This window comes from Vombatus ursinus, unplaced genomic scaffold (assembly GCF_900497805.2).
Source record: "Vombatus ursinus unplaced genomic scaffold, bare-nosed wombat genome assembly UNPS02014772.1, whole genome shotgun sequence".
Taxonomy (NCBI): Eukaryota; Metazoa; Chordata; class Mammalia; order Diprotodontia; family Vombatidae; genus Vombatus; species Vombatus ursinus.
The window spans coordinates 27,078,398-27,094,803 of NW_020954550.1; the positions used below are offsets into that span (position 1 = coordinate 27,078,398).

General features: G+C 34.8%; 1 protein-coding gene across 2 annotated transcripts in view; it reads right to left on the reverse strand.

Annotated features, from left to right (window-relative positions):
- Positions 1-286: 286 nt before the first annotated feature.
- PARP8 (poly(ADP-ribose) polymerase family member 8) overlaps positions 287-16,406 on the reverse strand; it is a 215,598-nt gene continuing 199,478 nt past the window's right edge. For both annotated transcript variants that reach the window (XM_027863652.1, XM_027863653.1), the window contains 2 exons: positions 14,469-14,553; positions 287-716 (listed from right to left, as the gene is read on the reverse strand). In XM_027863652.1, coding sequence (XP_027719453.1) covers positions 614-716; positions 14,469-14,553 — 188 coding nt within the window. In that variant the 3' untranslated portion in view covers positions 287-613. The remainder of the gene's footprint in view (positions 717-14,468; positions 14,554-16,406) is intronic.

Consider the following 16,406-nt stretch of genomic DNA (forward strand, 5'->3'; position numbering starts at 1 on the left):
TATACACACACATATATATGCATATATATGCAAAATACATACTTTTTTTTTGGCAAAGAACTGCATCTAAACCCTAGTTATTTTTTTGAATTGGGAAAAAAAAAACAACTAGGATAAATATAACATCCTTCCAAGACATTCTAATGATCCTTAGTACTAATAAATATAGTACATTTGAATGTACAAACATAATACTTATTGCAAAGTATCCTGTATAGATGTAGGCTCCATTATAAAATATTCTCTCTTTGTTCTATTTTGGTTAACCTAAATTTAAAATGCCGGTATATAATACCAAAATGTCCAATTAAAGAGCTTAATATAAAAATATCAGCACAAAACTCCTTTTTAAATCTTTTTATTGTGAGCAGCCCAAACTTTTGTTTAAGTGCTGTTGAATTTTATTACTAGATTCCATACCCCTACAGTTGGTAAATTGCATACCATTTTAGGTATTTCAATGAGACTTAGAAATACTAAGAAAAAAATCAGTATTCAAAGGGTTAATTTGGTTTATAATAACAATTTTTTTTTTTTATCTTCTTCAGTTCAAAATCCAGCTTTGATACCGAGGAAGGCTTTCAAATCATGATAGTGAAACCACAGTGGTCCTTTAGCCAGTCGCAGTTTGGTTACCAATTACCCGGAGAATCTCTTTATGAATGCCTCCTTCTTGAGTGTTAATGCTTGTATCTCCTACTTGACCATCTTCATAACTAAAAAATGAAACAAGTAAATATGAATATTTAAAGTATTTTAATGGTATAGAAACTTATTTTGTAATTGATTATCACACAGAGAAAAATAAGATAATTTAGATTAAAAATATTCAATATCTTTTTTTTCCAGGAATACATTTCAATTTTACATTAATTTTTATTTTATTTTTTCTCAATTGCATGTAAACAGAAATTTTAAACATTTATTTTTTAAAATTTTCAAAAAATTTTATTCCAAATTTCCTCACTCCTTCGGAAGGCAAGCAACTTGATACAGATTATACATGTAAACCAGCACAAAACTTATGAGCTATGTTGCAAAAGAGAATGCAAACCAAAATGATGATGATGATGATGATGGAAAAAATTATGCTTCAATCTGCATTCAGATACCATGAGTTCTTTCTCTGGAGGTGGATAACATTTTTTCACCATAAGCCTTTTGGAATTGTTTTGGATTGTTATATTGCTGAGAATAACTAAGTCATTCATCACTGATCACCATACAATATTGCTGTTACTATGCACAATGTATTCTTGGCTCTGTTCATTTCACTTTTCATCAGTTCATTTAAGTTTTTCTGAAAGCACCCTGCTTGTCATTTCTTATGGCACCATAGTATTACATTACAATCATATACATGTTCAGCCATTCCCCAAATGGTGGGCATCCCCTCAATTTCCAATTCTTTACCACCACAAAAAGATCTCCTAAAAATATTTTTGCACATGTAAGTCCTTTTCCTTTTATCTTTTTGGGGTACAGTCCCAATAATGGTATTGCTGAGTGAAAGGATATGCATACTTTTATAGCCCTTTGGGCATCATTCCAAATTGCTCTCCAGCATGGTTGGCAGATATACATGTTCAAATCACTAAAAAGACAAACCATATTTCCATTTTGTCAGCCATTTGATTGCTCCCCCTGTACTTTCAAAGATTGATTAGCATTGTTCTTCATTGCAGTTTTGAGAGTATCAACCATTTACCCCAGTGTCTTTTATTCTACCATAAAATTTACCAGCTCTCTTACTGAGTTAACATAGCACACACATATTCACACCCTTAACTTTGAATTTCAAACTTACTCCAGTAATGGGCTTCTCAGCATCTTAGGAATTAAGTTAACTGCCCTCTTACTCCTCTGTTTCTCTTGACTTGCTCTCTCCTTCCTTATTTACCATTTCACCATTATTTCGTTGCCTTTTCTCCCTCCTCTCCTCAGCCTACATTGACATCTTTCTGAGCTCACCACTTTGTCTCTTTTTTTATCTTGCTCTCATAGATATGATACAGTCTTTTCTGATCTTACTCTATGCTTTCCATATGAAGAGGGTGCTTCTCAAATGCAAGTAATTCTTTGAACTTGAGCTATGAAAAAAAAATCCATAAAATTCACACAATATTCTATAATGAACAATTTCTGAATCTTTTGATTTAGAAGTAATTTTATTTCAGAATAGTTCATTTCCTTATATAAACTCACTAAGGTAATAGGAAGTTTACTTTTAATACATCTGTTAAGCTCCCATGATAATAGTCAGTGAGTAATAAGTAGTGAATTAGTTCTTCTCCAGAAAAATGGCTTACAGGATAAGAAGCTTCAGAGGTCTGGTAATTAGCTCCAAAACAAAGAATCAAAGAAGTAATCAGAGAGTCTCAGAGATTAACATAGGCTCCCATCTTTTCTTTACCACCCTTGAATGTCCTGTAAATTGCAGAGCATGGCAAAATGTGAGAGTTAGCATCAAACTAAAATTAGCAGAAAATGGGACTCCTCCTCAGTGATCTAGTGTGACCCTGTTATCTTCCTATTAAATCTATATACCTAATGATCTGTTCTGATGACGTAGGTCATTTAGTTTATGCAATCTCACTTTGTTGATTAATACAGATGCACTGATATAATAGTTTCAGCACAAAGACTTGGAATTTTATTCACAAACAATATTAAATTAGGGCATACTAAGATATGTTGGGGCATATTGAGTAGGTAAGACATGGCAGAGTGAAGGGCAAAGGGGCAGAAGTTCACTAAAGACAGACAAACAGGACATGAACTACAGAACCTCAGCAATGGAAAGGGCCTCAAAGCCCTTTTACTCTAACTTGTTCCTAAACAACAAATTCCATCCACTCTACCCCACTTTATGGAATATCCAAAGAAAGGTAATTCAGCCTTTTCTTTTGGCTACTTCTGTTAGGAAAGGAAGTTTTCCTTTACATAGAGTCTATACCTCTGGCATTCTACAGCTTTCTATTCATTGTTCCCAGTTTTGCCCTCTGTGACCAAGCAGAAAAAAAAAATCTTATCCCTCTTCCACAAATATCTGAATAGTTAACAAGCCCACACTCGCCCAATTCCCCATGTCTTCTCTTCCCTAGGCTAAACAGTCCTGGATTCTTTAACTGATTCATATATAGCATCATCTCAAGGCCCTTCACCATTCTGGATGCCCTCCTCTGACTGCTCTCATTTGTCGACATCCTTCTCCAAAATGTGGCACCCAAAACTAAAAACAATATTTTACATAGGATCTACAATGCTTTACAGCTCTCCTTCCCAAAAATCATCCCATATGATCAGATGTAAGAACCATGCTAGCTCAGAAAGAAATAACATATTGCCAATAAACTGACTTGAGTTGGCTTCACCATAAAGAAACATGTCCTGATTTTTAGAGCTGACCAAAACTGGAATGGGTGTCTTGGAGACAGTAAGGCTCCCCGGCCCAGAACGTGGAACACCATTATTCAGGTATATTGATTATAGTACTCAAAGTCCTTTCCAATTGGGAGACTATTTTATTTTGTGAATTAACTAGATTGATTTGTCTACTTCTGACAAAGCAGACCAACAAAATAAAACACACTGCTGTAACTTACTTCAAATTTTCCCTCCTCCCCAATTTCCCACACAACAAGTGTCCACACCAAGATTTTCTCCAGGAAATAAATCTGTCCTCATTCCCAAATATAAACTGGAAAGTTTTTTTTTTCCAAAAAGTAAAACAATATCCAAATTATGGAAGACCAATGAAGAAAATCATGAATTAAACTTTTTGTGCACATTTCTTTTGTAAATACCTTTTTAAAAAAATTTTCTTTATATAAGGACCTCTTTCTTGGTTACAGAGGTCAACTGGGCCCAAAATATTGCTGGTATAAATTAAGGATTGTGAAATTCAAATCTATTTGTGAAATGCAAATAGCATTCATATAAAATCTCTTAACAGTGAAAACAGCTAATCTAAACTAACACATATTAAGTGAAAACTTAAATGTAAACAGAAATAATTCAAAATTTGTCACTATCTTCCTTCATTTGGAATGTGAGCCAGTACTCCCACTTTTAGCTGTGACAAATCTATGAGAAGTTATAAATATACACATAGTATATATGTACATGTACACACACACACACACACACACTAGTCTATCTTCATTAGATTTGTTTTCCTTTGAAGGCCTCTCTTCACTACACTTTGTTATTGTCTTTCCCTCACTGGGCACTTAAATGGATAACTCAAAATTCCTTGAAACAAATACAAATATATGTGACTGGACCTTATTAAAATAAAGGTTCCAGTTGCTTCTTTATGTATTTAGGCTGGACTTGAATCCGGGTCTTCCTATCTCAGCTCCTTTGGTGCTTAATGTACTGGATTACAAAGACAGATCATTTGTCCCTTTTACAATAGTCAATAATTCTTTTACAGGAATGTTGAGATTCAGAAATGGTACTATTCTGGCCATGAAAATCAGTGAGATGTGTAGTACTTGAACTACTCATAAAGGGAGTGATTTTCTTTTATACTGAGTTAAAATAAGACAAGCAGTGGTACAAAATAGTTGTCCAAGATGTTTATCACCAATTTAATATACTCATTTCAGTAAATTTAGAACTTACATCACTAAGCTCCTAGAAGAGAATTAAAAAAAAAACAACCTTCTTTATTAAGTGTCTAGTATAGTACTTGGGGATACAAAGACAGAAATAAAACAACCTCTGTCGCAAGAAGTTTACATTCTACTGGGTGGGGGTGGGGGTAGGGGTGATGAAGTGGAAGAAAGCAAGTATTGAGATAAGTAAATATAAAGTATATGCAGTTATTGAGGAGGAGGAGAAATAGCAACTGTAGGATCTAAAAAGGGGTGCTGAGAAGGAGAATATTTCAAACACAGAGATAAAGAAGGTACAGAAGTAGGAGATGAAATATTGTGTATTGTTGTTGTTACTCATTTTATTAATTAATTAATTAATTGATCATTTCAGTTATTTCTGACTCTTCCTGACTTTATTTGGGGTTTTCTTGGCAAAGATACTGGAGTGGTTTGCCATTTCCTTCTCTGGCTCATTTACAAATGAGGAAACTGAGTTAAATAGGGTTAAGTGACTTGCCCAGGATCCCACAACTACTGCATGTCTGAGGTCGGATTTGAACTCAGGAAGATGTCTTCTCGATTCTAGACCTGGCACTCTATCCACTGCTCTACCTAGCTGTCCCGAAAAATTGTGCATAAGGAACAGTAAATATATCATGTTGGTTAGAATAGTGTGGTGGCTGGGTGGGAGGAAAGTAAAGTGAAATCAGTCTAGAAAGATAATTTGGAACTAACTAGATTGCTTAAGAGCTCTAAATGACAAATAGGAGGATTTATATTTTATGTCACCTAAGGCTTCTTGAGCAAGGAAATGATTGATATTAACAGGGATCTCAAGGATGGCTTACAAAGCAGAGACTGGCAGCCATTAGGTCAATTAGGAGACTTCCAAAAGGGAAGGGAAGTGAAAACAAGGGCTGAAGGAGCAAGGGTGGTAACTGTGAGCAGAGCACAGTGGACAAGTGTAACTATGAAAGAGGTAGTAAATTCGCAGAAATCACTAGGTTTTAAGAACATCAACAAATATTCATTTAATAGTTGTTCATTCAAAGTGTGAAATCACTGGGTAGAACCTGGAAGAGCTGACATATTACTGAATGAAATCAACACATCCCAGTTATGAATGAAACAGAAGATCTAAGAACATTCTGGCTAAACAAAAGGATGGCTCATATATTTTCTTTGGAGATGAAGGGAAGAAGAATTGACAGAGTTGCTTCCATCATGAGTCCAAAGTCAAAAATAAATATAATTTCATGGTGTACTTGGCCATTTCACCTTTAGAGCCATAAACCTCAGCTCTAAATCTATGATTTCTGTGTGCTGATGGATTATCACGATTGGCTACTCATTTGTTCATGTATATTCATTATCTGGGCAATAAGTGTTTTTTCACAGATTTTTATTTTTAGTATGGGGTTAGTACTCTTTTGAATGACCATAGATTTCATTGAGGTTTTGGAGAACTGTTACAATATTCTATGATAAGGAACATCTAAATATACTCACAATCAATAAAGCAATATTTGCATATAGACTTTGCACAGGTCATTCTCTATGATATTGCTAAACATCTTAGGTGTTTAGTGAACACATAAGCAAATGCAGTTTTATCCATCGTTATATTTCTCCTATATGATTTTACAGGAAAGGATTTTTTTTTTAAATCCTGTATGATTTTAATATGTGCATAGGAAACAAACTTGGGTTTCAATCTCATCACAGACACATTAATTGTATGACCCTAGGTAGGTCACTTAATTGAGTCTGTTTCCTTATTTGTAAAATGTGGGAAACAGTAGCACCTGTCTCAAGGTTGATGCAACAATCAAAGAAGAAAAAGCACATTAAGTGCTTGGCAAGCTTTACGGCCCTGAACAAATGCACACTGCTCTTTGAATAGTGCCTTTAAGGATGAATTTTGACTTATTAACTCACGTTCCTATTTTGTATTCAACAAAGGAAAAAACATAGGGAGATCTTATATTTTCTACATCATGGTCAGTTGAAGATGCAATCCGTTGAAAATTGTTTGCAAACGCCTTCTTGTTCTTTTCTCAATTATTTATCAAGATTACTTTGCATGCAAATATAAAACATTGTCACGAAGATTTAATAAACATGAAGCAAAGGATAAGCATTAGTATTTATTGGGTTATTGGTTTGTTTTATGAAGGTAATTTTATCACTTGATTCAATTCAGTCTGTATTTGGTAACTAATATTTATATAGCATAGTGGTCTATCATCTGTGATTTTTCTATTCTTTTGGAGTACAGTTAGGTGTACAAATAATGCATTCCTAAAAAGCACCGCTCTATGCAAAATCACGTGACAAAAACCATAAAGTTTATGGGGAAAACGGAGCTAGGGAAGTAGTGCCTAAAAACTTTGAAAAGATAGGAACCTAATAAAAACAGAAGCATCATTTTGTATAATACATAAATACCATAATAAATAATGGTAGAGTCTACCTTGGGCTGCTGCTCAACTTGTGCCTAGTTCTCACACGACAGGCTGGAAGACAATGCCTTTGTGGATCTTAACTCTGATGTCTGGGTTATGCCAAAATGTGAGGTAGGAGGGAGTGTTTGGGTTAGCCTTCCTTCACTCATAGCTTCCACTGCACCAGAAGATATACAATAAGGCACTCTTCCTTGACAAAGGCTGAAGGTTTTCTTTTCAAAGTGGGTATCCTAAGGGTTGTAGCTTGTGAGTTATTATGAAAGTTTGGAAGTTTCTATGTTCTTTCACTGTTTCTTGCTGAGAATGTTGAATATAAGCAAACTCAAAATTTATGCTCAAAATGTTAGCTAATATGTCACTTGTGTTGGAATATATCTTGTATTTTTGAAACAACTGTTATAGCAGAATTCACTATACCTCTTTAAGATACTTTGAAAAATCATCCCTTAGTACCTTTAAAATTGTCACCTGTAGCATGGACTATTTTCTATATATATTAGATCAAGACCAACCATTCTTCCTAGATTCATTTTCTTAAGAGTCATGGGCATTCCTTACATGGTATTCAGATATTGAAATGGCAATTCAGTTATAGGTCACTAATGAGCACAGCTGACTATCGAAATGCTGGCTGATATGTTCCATTTCATGTCTATTTCTTGTCCTTTGAGTTTCACTTTTCAATGTTCTTGGGACTGATGGTTTGGCTTAGCAAGAATCACTTCAAGATTTTTTTTTCCACTTAACTGCTTTCTGCTATCTTGGAAGGCTTATATTATCCTTTCACTGACCTCTACAATGATTTATAAGTACTTTGCTTGCTGTATCACTCTGCTTGATAAAGTGTTTACTTGTTTATTCTCAGCTTGATCAAGTGTCTACTCTATAGGACAATTCCTGGGCTCTTTCTTCCTCCTCCCTGTTCTGATTGATTTGCATCAAACACATTTCCCTAAGAAATTGCTGATAGATATTTCATGTTTTTATATTTTCCATTTTGGGGGTTTTCTACAGTTTTTTTAATGGGTAAGACTCCAGTTGCTATAATTAACAAATATTGTCATTTTTACTCTTCTAATTGATTTTGTCTTTGAAACTAACTCCAAATAGTCAATAGGCTCTCTATATATAGTTTGATGAAAACATCATAGTTAATAAGCATCTGCCACCTAGCCAAACTAAAAGTCCTTGGTCTCTCAATTTTGTTTTGTTTTTCATTTCTAAAACTTAAGCTCTAACATAGATTTCATTATAGTGCTTTGTGCCAACCTTCACATTGAAATAGTTTCGAGATATGTGTTTAGTCAGTTTGGAGATTTTGTCACAGTTTTTTATAAAATCTGTCTTTATCCTACGTAAAAGATATTGGTACATAAATGGTAGTGACATCCATAGTGAACTCTTTGCTTAATTCACATGGAGATGAGACACCAAAGTGTTCCAGGAATGGATCATTTTGTAGTATTTGGGTGCACAAGACCAACTTTGCCACCTCTTTTATACCCTTCTATGAATAAAGCACCCTTCATTTAGGTGAAACAACAACAACAAAATGTTTCTTGCCCTCCAGTCCTGGCTACCAACTTTTTCACTATTTCACCATCTGCATTGGAGAAGTAGAGGTCACCAAGGGACTGAGGAAGCTTCTAATCTATTTCATAGGTAACCATCATCAAAAAAAATACATAATCTAATAGCCAACTCATACCAATGTCCTTAGCTTAAAGCGACATTGGTCTTTGTATAGCAGATAAAGTCTCTGACTAGGCCCATAACCTAGAAGCCTTTCTAGGTTGGTAAAACATGACAGAGCTTATATTCAACTGGAAAATCCTTTATTTTTTTCATTCAACAAACATTTATGAAGTACCTATTCTATGAAAAGCATTATGTGACACACACACACAAAAAAATATGACATAGTCTTTGCCCTCTAAGAATTTATAATTTTCCCAGGAATACCCATCGTGACACCCATGGTAAGTACCACTGGAATTGTAGAAAAGAATGTGCTATAGTAATTCAGAAGAGTTAGAGATCATGTACAGCTACAATAATCAGGGAAGATTTCACAGATAGAGTTTTTGGGGCCCTTGACCCTATTTTGGAAGGCATTAGAGGATTTTGAGAGTAAGGGGAAAAAGAAACTAGTAACAGCAACTATATCAGTAAATATGGCTGGAGCAAAGTGGATAGATAATCTGGGAACAAGTCTGGGTAGGTAGGTTAGGTCCAAATTATAGAGGGTCATGAAAGCTATTTTAAGAAGTTTAGACTATATTTGATATGCAATGGAGAACTACTGGGTGTTTTTCATGTAGAAAAAGACAACAATCAAAGCAATGAGTTAAGATTAATATGACAATGATGTGCAATACTGATTAGATAAAAAGACATGACATTTATTAGCTGTGAGTCCACAGGAAATTCACTTAATGCCTCTGAGCATCAATTTCCTCATCTGCAGAATGAGTGGGCTGGACATGATAGACCTTGGAGGATCTTTCCTCTTCTAAATCTATGATCCTTTGAAATGAAAGGCTATTCTGTAGTAATATAATGGAGGTTTTAAGACTGGAATATTGAGAGAATGGTAGCATCCATAATTAAAAAGTAAGGACTAGGGCAGCTAGGTGGCACAGTGGATAGAGCACTAGCCCTGGAAACAGGAGGACCTGAGTTCAAATATGGCCTCAGACACATAACACTCACTAGCTGTGTGACTCTGGGCAAGTCACTTAATCCCAATTGCCTCACAAAAAAAAAAAGTGAGGACGTTATTAAAAGTATCTGATTTGGAAATGAAGATGATGGAGTCTTGTTTTAGACAGGTAGCATTTGGGGTGACAAGATCATTCAGGAGGAAATAGTGAACATGTATACAGAAGTATAATACTAAACCTCAGGAAAGAGATGTGTTTAGGGGCTTAAGACACATATCTGGGAATTAGTTACATAGAGATGATTATATAGCTTGTTAGTCTCATGAAGAAATGCCTTCAATGAGTTACAATATAATACTCTCTACCTACTACAACAGAAAGAATGGAATGCTTCATGAAACAGATAAATTCTCCCTCAATGGAAGTTTTCAACTAGAAGCAAACGGCCAATTGTTGGTTATTTTATAGTTGGGATTCCTTCTGGGGAAGGGGTTGAACTGGAAATCAGAGATTCTTAACTTGGGACTCATGAACTTGTTTTTTGGTTTGTTTGTTTTTTTAAAAAAACTATTTCCATTCAAGAGAATTCATTTCCTTTGTAATCCTCTGTATTTTATTTTAGGTACTTAAAAACATTATTCTGAGTAGAGGTCCATAGGCATCACCAGATTGTGAAAAGGGTCCATGATCAAAAAAAAAAAAAAAGGTTGAGGACCCCTGGATAAGATGGTAGCTGAGGTCCCTTCCAGATCTAATATTCTATGATTCTGACTATTATAGAAAAACTATAAATCACTGAACAGCAGTTCTGTATCTTTAAAAAAATATATGGTATAAGATTTTTCTACTATGTCATTTAATGAACTTTATATTGATAAATTCCTGATTAAGTTTCAAGAAACCTTTTGCCAAGTCATAGGAATTTGCTGACCTGTTTCTCCATCCTCCAAACTAGACCACCAGGAGCCAAGCCTTGGAAAAGCCAAATGACTCTGTACCCTCTGGAACAAAGCAGCTCCCTCTTGACCTGCCATTTTCCCTGCCTTTATGCTTCCCAATCATCTAGTTTGGATCTTCTCCATCCTACCTCACAAGTTTCCAACTCTTGCCTCAAGAAATTGATACTCCCATTGCCAATGGAAAGAAAATGGTAATTGACTTCTCTGTCATTACAATCATCATTGTTGTGATTTACCAGACCACAACTCCCTTCCCTGGGCACTACTGCCTTATGGGTATTGTCTTCCTAGCATGTAAGCTCTTTCCAAACAAGGAGAAAAATTTATAGAATAAAAACAACAAAACTCAGACCACTGCAATGGCTAACCAGATTCCAGAGTATTGATGATGAACTATGCTACTCAAAATCCTGACAGACAGCTGGATAATTCAAGATGCAGAGTACAACACAAATTTTTGGACAGGGACAATGTGAAAATTTGTTTAACTTGACTTTGCATATTTGTTACATGGGTTTTGTTTTTCTTTTTTTTTTCTTTTAAAGTGGAGGGAGCTATGTAAAAGAAAATAAATGCTTTTTAAATGAAAAATGAAGGTAAGCTTCTTGAGGGCAAGGACTATCTCAATTTGTATCCCCAATGCTTGGAATAGTGTTTGGCACAAAGTAAGGGTTTAATAAATGCTTTTCATTCACTCATTCATTTGCCTGTGAGTGTGATAAAATAACTTATGTAAATTAAACATGCTTCCAATTTAGGCACATCTAACAAGAAATTTAGAACTAATTTTATTGTATGTGATATTTTGATTTTCTCTACCCAGATGCTTGAAACTACCCATTCTTTCTCCTTCCTTCAGATAGTTTCTAATCTTTATTGTTAATTCTCAAAGTTTATGGTATACTCAAAATCTAAGAAGTAGTTAGTATACAAATATGAGACAGACAGAGATAAAGACAGATGGATACAGAGAGAGCAACACACAAATAGAGAAGAAAACAGAAAGACAGAGACAGAGATGATGATGACATTGATGATGATGGCTAGATCTGTGATTTTATTATTTCACTGATAGAGGAAACTATTTCTGCCAATATGTCTTGGCAAATTCACTGCACCTTGTGGTCTTAGAAAGTTGCCTATAGCACTGAGAGAACTGAGTGACTTGTTCAAGTTGGATGACAGGATCATAAGTTTTAGAGATGAAAGAGACCTTAGGAGTCATCTATTCCACCTCATTTTGCTGATTTTAAGACTGAAGACTCTAGACATGAACTGAATTGACCAAGATCACACAGTCAGTAAGTAGGTGACATGGATTTGAACTCAGGTTGTCTGACTCCAAAGCCTGTCCTCTTTCCGCTATACCAAGGACAAACAGATCTTTGCACAAATGGCAATAAGTTCTATTGACATTCTTGGTATTTCTGCAGTCAAGCCTCAATAGAAAGCTTCTGAAGGGCAAGGACTATGATATATTTTATTCTTTCTATTCCCCTAGTGCCCATCTCAGTGTATTATGCTTAGCAGCCACTTCATAAAACCTTTCTGAATAAATAATATTTTATCCTTTTCATCTTAAGTACTGGTAGCATTTTGATCATTAATAACATTTCTATTAAAGTGTGCTAGTATTTGTTTGAATTCAGCTAAACGACATTTTTCTGCATTTAGTTAGGAGGCTGTAAGCTCATCTATATTGAGTCATCTGATGTCTATTTTATGAGTCAATAAAAATTTACATGTACACTTTTAGTCCTTTCATTGTTGGCTCTACTCGTGTATTCTTACGATAACTTCTTTCTGGAATGACATTCCACCAAGTTTATCTTATGCCTTTCTGGTACAACATTGCATAAGCCTTTTACCTAAAGCCTAGCTGAATGATTCATTGCTCAGGATGTCACTCTGGGCATAACTTTTCCCCCTAGAAGGAGTATGAATAAAACAATAAGTAATGGTTTTATTCTTTGTTACACTCTGGGAATCAGATTAACATGAAAACTATTTTTAACATTTATTATTTTCATTTAATGACAAAGGTAAGGAACAAATCCACATTAATCTATTTCTAGTCACCAGGGATCATAGCTGCTCAATAGAGAAGGATATAAAGTAAAGGAGAAATTAAGTTTTTGTTTGATAATTATATATCTGTGATAAAGCATTTCATTGTCTTCCACATCGTCTCTTCCTAAGAAATCATCATTCAGTAAGGGGAGCCCTACTACCAGTAGAACAATGCAACCCCATATTTTACAAAGAAAGAAACTTATGACTGTAATTAGAAAGTACAATAATTGGTTAACAAATTCTCCTTTTTTATATAATTGGAATCTTATCAATTTCATGTAATTAGCCTATTCTCTCCTGAGGTGCCAAGTAAAATGATGAAACCTCATTTGTGTTAATAAAGAAATGAAAATTACAATCTTAAAATGATGTGTCTTGTGAACTATTTAGTGACCTAAAATAGCAGAAGGTACCAAGGCCCTCACTATGAAAGCCACAAGTCACTGCTCAGTCATTCAACTGGTATTTATTAAGTGTCTACTAGATGCCTGACATTGGGCTAAATGCTGGACCCTGCATGTTAAGTATGATTTGACTTCTGCCCTACACCACCTTTTCTACCCATGAGAAATGTTTTTAGTTATTATAAAGAAGAAAACAAGCTTGAGAATTTGGGTGCTACCAGCGCCCTCATTTTCAGAGGTAATGAATGGTTCCTGAAATGAATTGGTATGAATTTCAGAAAAATGTCAAATCTAATTTCTATAGTCAAGCAGGAGAGAACTTTAGAAATTGTTGTCTAGACACCACATGGGTTTGTTCAATAATATTATCTTAGTGACTGTAGCTTCCTTATGTAAAGCCAAGTTGCCAACTATGAATGAAAAGTATTATTCATAATTACAATTTACATGTGTGTGTGTGTGTGTGTATGCATGTGAAGAAATTCACTGCCTTTGAACAATTGGGAAAAAAAAATGATAGGTGTTACATTTTTAATGGTGAGGGCTGTGGTAATAAGTCATACTAAATGCTAAAGATGAAACAGGCTATGTTATGTGAAAAGCAGATCACAGGAACATAAGCTAATAGACTGAGAACCAGAAAGGACTTAGCACAGTGTAGGCACCTGCTGGTGCTTACTAAATGCTTGGTCACTGACTGATTGACCTTAGTGACCATCTGGACCAACCCCCTCATTTTACAGATGACCTATGAAGGTTAAGTGACATACCCAGGGTAACAGAGGTAGATAAAGTCAGAAATGGGATTTGGAAACGGGTCTTCTCACTTTGGAGCCAGTGATTTTTCCATAGTACGTTGCTTTCCCTCAAATTGGTAACAATAAGGTGAACTCAAGAGGCAAATTTGTGAATCAAAAATAAAATAAGAATAGGGAAATAAAGTCAAAATTAAGTATTTGTTCATGAAAAATAACTATTTGAAGGATTTCATTTTTATTTTCCATTAGCTGCTTTGATTTTAGAATGTGTTAATCAAGATTTTTATTTTGTTTTTATAGTCCCCTAAATTATTAGTATTATCAGGCTGTTGTTGCAGTATTTTCTCTCTTCAAATAATGAAAGCAATATGCTGATGGTAGACCAAAACATTTTATCTATCTTGCTTTACTACAGGGCTAAGCAAAAATGTCTTGAAAATACTCACACACACACACACACACACACACACACACACACACTCTCTCTCATACATGTACGCTCTCTTATAACAATTAACTGAGGAAAAAATACTGTTACTTACACAAAGAAGAATCTTGTACAGACATGATCAGTATTTGGAACAACCCATATTTCTCCATGCTTGTGCAGATCTGGTGATGTTATCACTGCAATGAAATATAACATTAGATAGATGAAACCAAGGAACTATTTTTCTCTAAAGGAATCAATCTATACACCTTAATAAAACCCAAATGAAAGAATATATAATGGAAAAAGTCTTTGTTTCAGTAGCACTCCAGTACTCTAAGATGCAGAATTTCATTTAAAGGCAAAAATCAAGTCTGCTAACACCAGGAGCAAGTTCTGTGTTCAAGAAATTTACAGAATGAACTACTGGATGGAAGGCCAGTTTTTGCCCTTTTTTTAAAATTTTTTAACTTTTTGACCCATATACATAACTACTTTTAAAATGGGAGAATTAGGATAAATAATGACTAAAATTACTTCTAGCTCTAAATTTCTATTATTTTTTGGGGGGGGTTGCATATATAGAAAGACAATTTAAAGGGAGGACTTTGATGATTTCTCATTGTATGGACAAATATTATTATCAAATCTAGTTATATTAACATATTTTCTGGCTTCTTTTAAAATAACACATTGAATAACAGCTGAGGGACTAGGTTGGCATGTTGACAAAGAGACAATCATTCCTCTTTCAGAAAAGCATAATTACTCTTTGAAAATGCTTGCCAAGAATAAAAATGGGCATTTTTAAAATTCTTATTTTCTTCACTCAAAATGTATGTAGTTTTAAGTTGTGAATATATACATATATCGAATGGTAAGAATACAATATGGAGGCACACTTCCTAAATCTACTCTTTGGTTCACAAAATCTTCTTTTTCCTCTCTTTCTTTCTGTATGTATAAACACACATAAACATACATACACACACGTGTGCATACATGCATACGTACACATTTGAATTAAATCCTAAGAGTAAACCTCTACAATTACAGTTTGGGAGGGGAGAAAAGGGAAAAGGTTAGAGGAGGGAAGGGAGAGGGACAGGGAGAGGTATTATACATTAGGCCTTACTATAAGACATTTAAGAAATCCAGGATTGTTCCTCTACCCTCAAGGAGATTACAGTCTTATAACAGTGATCGTCAGACATACACAAAATAATTATGACGCAAAGTTGAACATAACAAGGGCAAAGAAAAATACAGGCAAGGTACCATAAGAAAATTTGCCAAGTTAGTAAATCAGTGAAGGCTTGATGGAAAAGGTAATACTTAAGCACAGTCTTGAAGAAAAAGGATTCTAAAAAGTAATTTAATTCAAAAAGTAGATGAATGGAGGAAGTGCTATCTCTAAATTAAGGCCTATACAAGTGCAAGGAATTAGAGAGTCTGGAACAACGTTAGAGGATAGCTAATAGTTTGGTTTGGTTGAAGCATAAAATGTATGAAGGGGAAATGATGTGAGATTAGTCTGGGAAAATGGGTAAGAGCCAGACAGCGGAATGTCTTAAATGTCATTCTGAGCTCTCTGTATTTTATCTTATGGGCCCTAAAGATTGTTGAGCAGGAAAGTGATAGATCTGTGAAACAGAAAGGTTAATTTGGCAGCTTTGGGAAGAAGATTAGAAATAGGAAAGAGAGCAATAAGCAATTTATTATAATTGTCTGGCAAGAGATACTGAGAACATGAATAAGGGTGATGGCAGCTGTGTGAGTGGACACAATGAGAGACTGTGAGAGACTGTGAGAACTACGGACATCATGGATGAAGAATCTGGAAGACTGCACAATTGAACGAGAGGCACATGATAAGAGAGACTGAAAAATCAACTGTTTCTAAGGATCTGAACGCGGCACTACATAGATGCTAGTTTCATTAACAAAAATAGCAAGGTTGTAAGAAGGTATGGTCACAGTAGAAAGGGGAAAAGAAGACAGTGAGTTCACTTTTGGAAAGAGAAGTTTGAAGTGTTTGTAGAGCATCCAT